This window comes from Arachis stenosperma, chromosome 9 (assembly GCF_014773155.1).
Source record: "Arachis stenosperma cultivar V10309 chromosome 9, arast.V10309.gnm1.PFL2, whole genome shotgun sequence".
NCBI lineage: Eukaryota > Viridiplantae > Streptophyta > Magnoliopsida > Fabales > Fabaceae > Arachis > Arachis stenosperma.
In genome coordinates, this window is record NC_080385.1 from 16,980,642 (window position 1) to 16,991,717 (window position 11,076).

Below are 11,076 nucleotides of genomic sequence, written 5' to 3' on the forward strand. Positions count from 1 at the left end.
CATAACTATGAGATTAGGATAAAGGCGTACCTTTCTGGAGAAAAACTTCCTTTATTTAGAATATTTACATAAGATGTTTTTATCTCCAGAGGGGAGATTGTAGATACTAACTCCAGAGGGAAGTTTAAAATTGGTTTTTCCTAAGGGAATTCTTCTTCAGACTATAGAATCGCCTTGGCAACTTCCTCCTTGCTCTCCTAGCACATGAGTACTCTTAGCCTCCTGCTTTCTATTGTCTGATGCCTTCTACAATTGCCTAAGCAACCTATTTATAATGGTTGAGTCTGATGGATAATTCCCATCCTTACCCTTCTTATGACGTCATTGCTTACGTCATTGTTTATTATCTTGCACCAGCTACATTGTTGGTGCTCTATGACCTAAGCGCTTACGTCACTATGCAATAATGTTGAGAGATGCTTCAGATGTGCTGTCCTCCTCTTTCATTATGTGACCTTCAGATGCGTTGTCTTCTTCCTTTATCATGTGGGTTGATTTCGTTTCATTATTGCTTTCTTCAGATAACTCTGAGACACATAGCTGGCACTTGTGGTCTTCTTTGTCTTTTATCAAATAGCAGAGATTCCTCTTTATCCCTTCGGGGAGCTTTTCTAAGAGTCCAGATAAGTTGTAGAATGCTGATTCAAATTCCACTAAGAGTCTCATCTCTCTTTCTTCAATTTCATTCCTTTTACTGGACACAAGCAAAGTATTTCTGCTTTTATAATTGATTCTTGTGTGAGATTCTCTTGTTATCTTTTGAGTTCTTTCGAAGACCCTTGCTAGTGTGCTGGCTAGTCTTCCTTCATGGTTGTAGATTGTTAAATCTTGAACTTGATCAATTGGTTGAAAATTTCCTGGGAAGACGGACATGAAGATTACTTGATGTGCTGGAACCAAGCATTCTTCTTCTTCATTAAAAATAAGTTGACTATTCGTAAATTTTAGGGATATATCCCTTGGATTTACGTTGTCAATCATATTTTTAAATCTCTTTACTGCATCAATGAATCCTGCAGAAAACTCACTAATAATTTTCAAATCATTAAAAATTAAAATTGTATCAATTAATCCATACTGGAAAAACTGATAGGTGTCAGATGGGGAAGCATCTGGAAATATAACCAGCTTTGTTAGCTGTTCTTTGACAATAGGATAATATCCCAAGATTGCCCTTTTTTCTTTAGTCCAATTCAGGACTATGTTAAGGGTTTCTCTGAGATTTGATCTACAGACCCTTTTCTTTTCCTTGATTTCAGCCCTTGTAGGAATGTTTCTTATTATTCCTGTTCTCTGGGTTTGAATTGGAGCTTTATCTGCTCTTTTTAGGGTTTGCTCTGGATGAAGAGCTTCATATTCCTTGAAAGATTCCTTTGCTTCTTTCAGTGTTAAAAACCCTCCTTTATGAATTATCCTTGATTGATGTGTAAATGGTGCTGCTTTTTTCCAAGCATCATATATTCCTTTCATGGGGCCATTATAAATTACATAATATTTTTTATCTTGGGTGGATTTTTTGATAATTTCAGCAATTGTTTTATTTTCTGGAATTTTTTCTTCACCTGATTTGTCCACCACGCTTAGCTGGCTGAACTCTGATGGTTTTGGTTGTTGTGTTGATTTCATTGCTTCGATGGCCTTATTGAGGGATTGGATCTGTGTCCTTATTTGCTGACAATGCTTGCATTTTTCGAGTTCTTGTTCGTATTTCTGGATTTCTTGATCTAATGCGTTGTAGACGAACTCCATTCTCTTGTTAATGTATCTGCAATAACATTTTTGTCACCCTTAATATATTCAATTTTTATTGGATATTGTAACAAAAATAATTGCCATTTTACCAATCGTCCATGATTATAATCAACTTTTAAGTTATATCGTATGAAACCTGTTAGGTAACTTGAATCTGTCCTTAATGTAAATTCTCTGGGTAGTAAATCAATTTTCCATTTCTTAAGAGATTTAATTGCTGCTAGAGTTTCCTTTTCATGAGTGGTATATCTCTGTTCTGTTGGAGTAAAAGTCCCTGAAATATACCTGCAAAGTAATTCCTTTGGGGGATATTTAGAATCTAGTGATTCTTTTTCTTGTTCCAAACTTTTATAGCTTTCTTAGCTTTTAGACATCCTGACCAGGTTATGTCTGAAGCATCTGTTTCTACTATTAAGTAGTCATTTTCTTCTGGAATATAAAGTTCTGGAAGTTTTTCACATAATTCTTTAATTCTTTGAATTTGTATACTATCTTTTTCATCCCATTTTCATTCTTTTTTAGTACTTATTTTTGGAAATAAGCTTTTAGTGTATTCTGTTATATTCTTTAAAAATCCTTGATCCGAAATATAATTTATACACCCTAAAAATCTTTGTAATTGTTTTCTATCTTCTATTCTGTTAGGAAATAAATTTACCTTTTCTAGAACATTTGGTTGAAGTTTTAGCTTTCCTTGAGTGGATAGAATTAATCAAAGAAACTCTATTTCTTGTTTTGCTATTCTTGCTTTCTTTTTGCTAAGAACTAATCCTTTCTGTTTATATCTTTCTAAAACTATTAATAATTTTTGAAGATGATCTTTTTTATCCTGTTTTGTAAAAATTAGTATATCATCAATGTATACTAAAACAAATTCATTTAACTCTTTTAGATTTTCTTCCATAAATCTTTGATAAATACCTGGGGCTTGCTTTAATCCGAATGGTAATACATTCCATTCATAAAGCAACACACTTGTTGATTCTTTTGTTGGGCAAGTAAAAGCAGTTAATTTCTTTGTTTCTTCGTCTAAACGAAGTTGCCAATATCCTGATTTTGCATCAAGAGATGAAAACCAAGTTGCTCCCTTGATTTTTTCTAAAATAGAATCTTTTCTTGGAAGTTTATGAGCATCACCAATAGTTGCTTCATTCATTTTCTTATAGTTTATTACCATTCTTCGTTTTCCCCTTTTAATTTCATTATTGTTTTCAACGTAAAAAGCTGGAGCCGCATGAGGACTTTTACTTAATCTTATAATTCCTTTTTCCAAAAGATCTTTACATTCTAATGAGAACTCTTCTCCATCTCTTGCGAAATAAGGAATTTTATTTGGAACATTTATCTCTTTTGTGGGATCTTTTAATTTAATGCTTACTAATTCGTTATTTGTATTTTTAATATCTAAAGGATTTTCAGCACAAATTTCATCCAAGAGTTCTTCTATCTTTATTTCAAGATTATTTTTTGGAATATTTATCTGAAAGTATAGATTTAAATAACATGTTTCTAATATAGAAAATATTTTAAATTTTAAGATCTTATCTATAGTAGTAGTTGGTATTTTTATACGTTTTGATTTTTGATTTATTGAAGAATCGTGTGGAGCTTTTAAAACTATATATGTTAATTCTTGAATGAATGGATGATATAGCTTTAAAAAGTTATTTCCTGTGATAAAATCCATTCCAGAATCTAACATATATATAGATGGAACAATGAACCTATAATTTTGAATAAAAATTTCAACCATCTCTACTTTTTGATCAATTTTATGTATTGATTTGTCAGCTATTCTAACTCTTAATGGTTTCTTTAATTTTTTCCAATCAAGTTTTATATTTGAACTAGCAAAGCATTGTGTTGCCCCAGAATCTATGAAAGCATTTATAAACTTTTCTGTTATTTTTATAGTAATAAATGTAGCATTATTACTCAGTCTCTGAGTCTGTTTCCGAGACATATTCAAAAATATAGTCTAAGTTATCATCTGATTCTTCTAATGGTTCCATGAAACAAGACTTAGCAATTTCTATTTGTTTAGTAAGATCCTTTTTATCCTTCTTTTTCGGGCATTCATTTGCGTAGTGTCCTTCTTCTTGGCAATACCAACATTTACAATTTTCTTTTTTATTTGGGCAATAGTTATTTCTTTGTCTTTTGTTTTTATTGTTATTTTCTTTCCTAAAATATCTCTTTTTTCTCCAGTTTGGATAGTATTTTCTTTTTCTAAATTGATATTTTCTTTTTCTTTGAAAATTTTTATTAAGACCATATTTTTGAGGTATCTCTTCATTATTCTGACAGCAAATTCTGATTATATTTGCAAATCTTTTTTGAGTTGCTTCTTGCATACAACGTTCTTTTATTTCCTCTCTTATTGCAGAGGTTGCTCCACTAAAATTATTTTCAATTGTTCCTCTATTTATTTCTCTTATAAATCTTCCCATTATAAATTCATTAGCAGGATATGGAAGTTTTGTTATGTACATACTAAGATAATGATTTTTATCTTCTTCTTTTAATTTGTAATAATGTATTCTATATTCACATATATAAGATTCCACATTACATAAATCATATATCTGAATATTAGCTAAATGGTTTTTTGCTTCTTGATATTCTTTATTATAGACTTCTTGTCTATGATCTATAATATTTTTTTCAAAAAATTCTTTATATAGAATCATCATTATATATAATATCTTATCATAAGCTGTTGTTTTTGTTTCTAATTCTTCTATTATTTGGTTTTCTATTGATGTCATATAATCTCTTATAGTTCCTTTAGTATGAAACCCTATGTAATTCCAAATGTCTCTTCCAGATAATTCACTAAGTTTTGGATTAGTAAAGGCTTCTAATAAGAAGGAATTTAACCAGTTTTCGAAAATTTCTTTTTCGTTCTTTTTGCAGTCTAAATCGAGCATTCTTTCTCCTTCCATTTCCTGGATTTTAGGAACGTATTTTGATGGTATTTTTGTATATTTTGAATTTTTATTTATAAACCCTTTTTAAAAGCATAATTATCAAAAGCTGTTTCCTATTTAAATTGAGATTGATTATCCTTAGATGTTCCAGCTTCATTTTTTACTTGTATTGGAATTGCTGGTTCTTCGTCACTTGAATAATCTAGAATGTGTTCTTCATTTTCTATATTTTCAGAATTAACTAACTCTTCTTCTATTTGAAAACCATGTTCCATAATATTATTTTTTTGAGCCATTTTTAATTGTTTAAAAAGCATTGTAACTTCTTCTAATTTTTCTTCAATATTCATAATTTTAATGGTGGTTTTACTTTTAGATCTGTTATGTTGATTATATTTTGAAGTTTTTCTTCTTTAGGATTCTCTTTTTCCTTATTCCTTTGAAATTTTATACATACTAATATTTCTTCGAGCATATCTACTATAGAATTTAATTGTGGGTTGAAGGTATGATAAAGATGTGGAGAATCATTTCCATGGTAACATTTTTTAGAAATTCCATGTGAAAAATAAGTTTTTTCAGGTTTTTGAAGTCCTTCAATAAAACTTATAGTAAAATAAAGATTTTGAGAAAAATCATTTTGTATTGATTTTAAGAATTCGGTGTCATTACAATTAACATTAGTCAAAATCATTAATTTTTGATCTATTAATTTTGATAACTTAATTATTTCTTCTCTTAAATCTTCTAATTTACTTTTTTCCATTAGGTGACGCTTTTCTTTGTGAAGAGTTACGGTTTTGAGTGAAAAGTATAGCTTTAGAATGTGTGGTTTAAATTATTAAATCTATAAAATCTGTACAGATTTAGATCTGTACCATATAATTTTCTATTTTTAATTGACTTGGATTAGAATTTACCATTCCATCATGCATTGTAGTTTAAATTTCATAGTTTATATTTAGCATTAATGCACCCTTCTGCACTATCCCCATCATTCATGGTGTGATCCTCGTTTGAAAGATGTGGTATATATTGATCTCTCAGCTAAATATACTTATGCCATAATTATTCAGCATGTCATCTACATTGTGACAAAGGTACAAAGTCTTTAAGAGTGTGTGTGGTCCGAGGGAATATAAATATATTTTCAGGAATTTTAAGATGTGTGAGCAATTGAGCTCAGATGAAAGAAAGTGGCTAAACGTGAGCACGAGCACGAACACGAACACGAACACGAATAGAAATGAGATGTGATGATGAACACGAATGCAAACGATTGATAGTGAATCTTCTTTCTAAAATAAAGAGTTCGGTGGTCGTGCGAATCCAGATTGGCGGCGCCGACGTCGGTGGAGCCTCCATGAATTTGGAGAAAAAATTGGCTAGGATTTAGTTTTCATGGAGGAGGTGTTCTGCTAGGGGTCTGGTTTTTTGTGAAATAAGGAGTGAAAAATCTGAAGAAAGGGAATTAGAGTTGAAGGATATTTTGATCTTTTTACTTTGTTATACACATTCCATTTTCATTGGAATTAAAGATAACCAGGGAGGAAATGGAATGAAATTAGTGAGATTTTGATTCAAAAAATAAAACATACCTAAAAATAATTTTTTAAATCTTAAACTAAACATGAGAATAAGACATTCCCATTTTAAAATTCCTGAGAATATACTTGTATTTCTTCCTAACACACCCTAAGAAAACTTGTTTGGTCCAAATGTTGACAATGTTTAAAAATTTCATTAAGTCATACTCTACACAAGAGACAACATCAATATTGTATTTGTAGGATACTAGATATGTAATTTATCTTTTCCTTCTTTGTTCTTCTTCCTCTAATTTTTGTCCCGCATCTCATCTTTCTGATTCTTCTGTTTCTTTTAATTTCCTACCAATTTATTTTGTTCAAGTTTATTGTCCAGGTTGCTTCTTGAAAATAGCACCTGCTACAGTGCTCCAAAAACGTCCCCAAATTTGAGGTATAATTTCATCTTTGCATTTTTTCTGTAACTATATTAATTAATTAATTTCAGTTATAGATATATGATATATCTCCAACAATTTATTTCTTTTGTGCTTCGTTGTTTCATCGTTATACTTAGTTTGTAATTTTTAGGTCGGCTGGATTTGTATTAAGAGAATTCCCTTCTATCATATGTAGCCACCATGTTATTAACACACTTTATTCTTCTCATTCATTGCTAATCTTGACTCTGATTTTTCTTTTTTTATCTGAACTGAAATCCTGGCAAGCGAAATTGTGATCCAGTCACAAGAATTAAAAACACTATCTTTCGTACTTCAAGGCGTGTAGAAACAACTCTGAGAAAAAATATCCTTGCAATTGAAACAATGACGTAATGGAGGATTTGTTGACCTCTAAGAAAGCTGCACCGGATTAAAATCCTGGATTAAGGAATATAGAAGTATAGAATCCATAGTAGTATCTTGAGTGAGTGTGTGCTGAGTAAGATAAAAAAAATTCTAAAAATTATTTAATACAATAAAAGAATTCTAATTTTTTTAGGAAAAAATTATTTTTATTTAAAATTTAATTCCATAATTTAAAATGTCTTCGTATATTAATAGAATGGAATTCAGTTCTTTAATTTTGAATAATTTTTATAATTTTATCATTGACAAATTATTTTATTAATTATTTTTTTTACTGAGAAATAGAATCAGAGGTCCAAAATTGATAAAGATATAATTTGAAGCCAAATCTTTTTTAAATATCAAAAATATTTTTATTAATTATAAAAAAGAATTTGTTTTTACATTTAACATAATAAGTTTGAAGAATAAGAGAATTGTTTTAACAATCTGACCTTTTTTGTTTGATATACAAATGAAAGAAAAATTAAAATTAAAATTCTTAAGAAAATTCAAATAATTCATTTTTAATTATTCTAAAACAAGAAATAGAATTCAACTTTTGAACGAATTTTAATTTATAGTATTTCAAACAAACTCTTAATTTTTATATAAGTTATGCTGGGCAGACAATACGAGATGAGAATAATGTGAATAATAGGTTGTACTCCAAAGTCCAGACCCACTAAAACAAAAAACAATCCACTAGATTTATCCACCACAATCCTAACATATTACCTTCCACTTTTCTCTCATTTTAGCACGGCTGCTTGACTCCTCCTTTCCTATCGCGCCGTTACCGACGCACCTCACCGCTGTCGCCACTGTTTGAAGAAACAACCGTTGCAGCTTCTTCTTCCGTGCATCACGCCACCTCTGTGCTCCTTGCAACCGACACCTTCTTCTTCCCCTACGGCGCGCCCCCGTTCTCGACGCTACCATTGTCCCTGTTCTTCTTGCAAGCGACACTGCCACTACGCGCCTTCTTCTCCCCTCTGTGACGTCGCACCGTCGTGGAGCCAGCAGCCTAATTCCATTACTGCGTCATGTCTTTGTCACTTTCATCGCTTGCCACTTTGCTACGTTTACTCAAATAATATGACCCAAATAAACATCCACATTTTAGTGAAAAAAACTATCCACATACATAATAAAATGAATATCCTGCGGAATATGTACGTACAGAATCAAACAAATCAAGTAAAAAACTAATAGTATACCCAAATTAATATCCACTTTAGAATGAAAAAAACCATCCGCATATATAGTAAAATAAACATTCCACTTAATTAATAAGAAACAAGTAACAAGACAACAATTACAAAAGACACCAAAATCGTGATACAACAACGACAACGATAGCATAGAATTGCGAGAGAAAAAAGATGACGTCATTTGAAAATAAAGATTCAAAAGTTAAAAAATTCAAAATTATGATTCAATCTAATTAATTCAAAATTTAATTTTTAAAATTAAAATTAACTTTCATTTTTAAACTTAGGTTTCAGAAAAAAACATTATTCCTCTGTGCTTCCTCTTTTTTCTCTTTTTATATTAGTCTACAACAGAGATTTTCTTTCGGTGAAACGTTTTCCCATTTCCAATTTCCTCCCCTAATTTTGCAATTACTTAACATTTAACAAGATGCCTGCTAACTTCTCTCTCAAGCAAAATATAAACCACAGACGCGCCCACAACATCATACGATTTTAGGCCTAACTTCTATCCCTTGAAGAAAGAAACCATGCTTCCACCATTTGCTGTCTATCTCTATAACTCTCATCTCAACTTCATCTTCTAATCCTAAATTGAAGAAGTCTCCCATCTCAATCTCCAACCACCCATCGCTTCTCTCCTTCGGTCGTTCCAATCCTTGGAAATTGGGGCCCAAATGCCTCTCTTCTACGTTTGGGTCCAAACAAACACTTTTGGTAGAACTTATCCCTCCGACTATGCCTACTGTTAACTCGGCGGGCTCTAAGTGAAATCCATGAGCATCGATCATCTTGTACACAAGAAAAGCTGCATATTGTGTGCCTGGGGACAATATAATGGTGCTGATGTTCCTACGAATCTCGAACCAACACACAGCAAGAAGTTTAGCAACTTCTTTAAACCTGTTCAATAGTTTAACAAGCAAGGAACATAAGAATGACGAAACATCCGCAATTAGTAGTAGAATAAAAATTATTTTCCAAATCATTTAGCTATGAGGGATTATGAAAGGGACATACACAATATTATATTTATCTTACTTGCTTTAGATTTAAGTAATAAACTAATTATGCATGAAAATACTGTCACAAGCACCCGGATCTACAACCTAATACTTTTCACATAGTTTTACAATAGAGAATGAAGTATTGTTCTTGATTTTGAACGGAGAGCAATTCAAACAGACTATGAAGAATGATTTTTTTTTCTTTTCTTCTTTTGCAGTCCTAAGCATAATATCACAAATGATGGATGGGAAGTACTTCTCATATAGGTAGAGAGAACACATCCTTGATATATTATATAACAAGGAAGAGATTATTATATCCGCCATCTCTTAGTAACATAATGATGTCTTTCCAACAGAATAGGGTTTAGGGTGTATATGATTCATAATGAATGCATCTTCAATAACTAACAGTATTAACATCTTAAAAATTGTTAAGCTAATATATGGAACAAAATTCTTGCAATAGATACATGTAAAACTTGGTTTGGTAAAATTTTTTTAAAAAATACTTGCACAAGAATCTCGTATTATTGTGTTTGCCGTTTTTAAAAGACAATCGTATTTTTGAAAGCACCTAAAAAAAACTTTTTAGAGTTAACTTGTATTTATCAAAATTAAAAAGTTTAATATAATCTCATGCATTAATTAATATCTAAATTTAATTCTTACATTAATATTTATTATAATATTTTTAAATTTTAAAAATTATTTTATAAAACGTTATTTTTAATTTAATTCACCAAAAACACATATACTACCACTTTTAAAAGATTAGCTTTTATAAAAAGCGAAAACTTTACCAAACTAATCCTTATTCTTGTAAAAAAAAAAGACTCAGCTAACCTGGATTCAGGCAGGGTTATCCACTCCCAGTACTCAGGAGTGGAACCCCAAATAATGGTGAGGTCTCTTGCAGCAATCATGTAACACTTCTTCCCAGTCCGTTTGTCCAATTGAAAGCTCTGCATTTTAGTAACGAATTAATCTTATAAATTGGGAAAATAATGAATGTTGTTTAGGGTTTACAGTTTTAGGAAACTCAAGAAAGATATCACGAGTGTTAATACTCTCATCCATTTTAAAATAACTGTCACTTTCACCTTTTCAAATCGATTAGTACAGACTATTATTATTCTAACACTACAATTCCATTGATTGGAAAGAATAGAAGATGATTAAGTACCTTGCGACCGTGGTCAATGAGAAGAGGATGGTCGGAGAGATGAAGGTAGAGGGCCTTCTTAGAAGGATAGGCGGCAATCAAAGAAGAAAATTGACGAGAATCAGAAATGATGGATTCCAGATCAGAGGGTAAGAAACGTTCCCAGACAGAATCAGATTGGGCGGCAGAACAGAAGGTTCTGGAAATCAAGGAGAGCCTGCCGGCATCAAGAGGAGTGGTTAGAGACAGTATGTTGGCTATGCATCCTTCCGGCAACGCTTGCAGATCCATCTTCCTTCAAGGAGAGACTTCAGTTAGTGTGTGTGTGTGTATAGTTAAGGAAGAAGATTGGGAAGTTACGGCGAAATGAAGAAAAGGAATAAGAGGTTGACGCGTGTGCTCTCTGACTCTGGGGACACGGAAGGAACACGGGATTGTGGGAGTCAATTAAAAAACTGAGAGGAAAGCTGGCGTGGAATTCCATGAAATTTTGTGATAATTCAAATTCTTAGTCCTTAAGCTGCTTAAGGAATAAGGAGGGATCAGGGCGGCAAAGCAAGTACGAAAATGTTAGGGTGTATTGCGTTATTCTTCTTTTATTTTTGACATGAAATTAGTCCGGGGTTTCCTAGTG

At 31.5% G+C, this 11,076-nt stretch overlaps 1 protein-coding gene across 1 annotated transcript; it reads right to left on the reverse strand.

Moving 5' to 3' along the window:
- Positions 1 to 8,317: 8,317 nt before the first annotated feature.
- On the reverse strand, positions 8,318 to 10,853 carry LOC130948569 (F-box protein At2g02240-like). Its single transcript, XM_057877338.1, has 3 exons — positions 10,464 to 10,853; positions 10,124 to 10,242; positions 8,318 to 9,173 (listed from the first exon to the last, which is right to left on the reverse strand). Exons 1-3 carry the CDS (start codon positions 10,731 to 10,733, stop codon positions 8,756 to 8,758), a joined length of 807 nt encoding a protein of 268 aa, XP_057733321.1. The 5' UTR covers positions 10,734 to 10,853; the 3' UTR covers positions 8,318 to 8,755.
- Between the last annotated feature and the right edge of the window lie 223 nt (positions 10,854 to 11,076).

What these genes read in the sequence shown, in the direction of transcription:
- LOC130948569 (XM_057877338.1), bottom strand. Translation starts at nt 10,733, where the DNA reads ATGGATCTGCAAGCGTTGCCGGAAGGATGCATAGCCAACATACTGTCT. An exon ending in TCATTGACCACGGTCGCAAG is followed by an intron (nt 10,243 to 10,463) that starts GTACTTAATCAT and finishes ACTAAAATGCAG; the next exon opens with AGCTTTCAATTGGACAAACG. An exon ending in ATAACCCTGCCTGAATCCAG is followed by an intron (nt 9,174 to 10,123) that starts GTTAGCTGAGTC and finishes ACTATTGAACAG; the next exon opens with GTTTAAAGAAGTTGCTAAAC.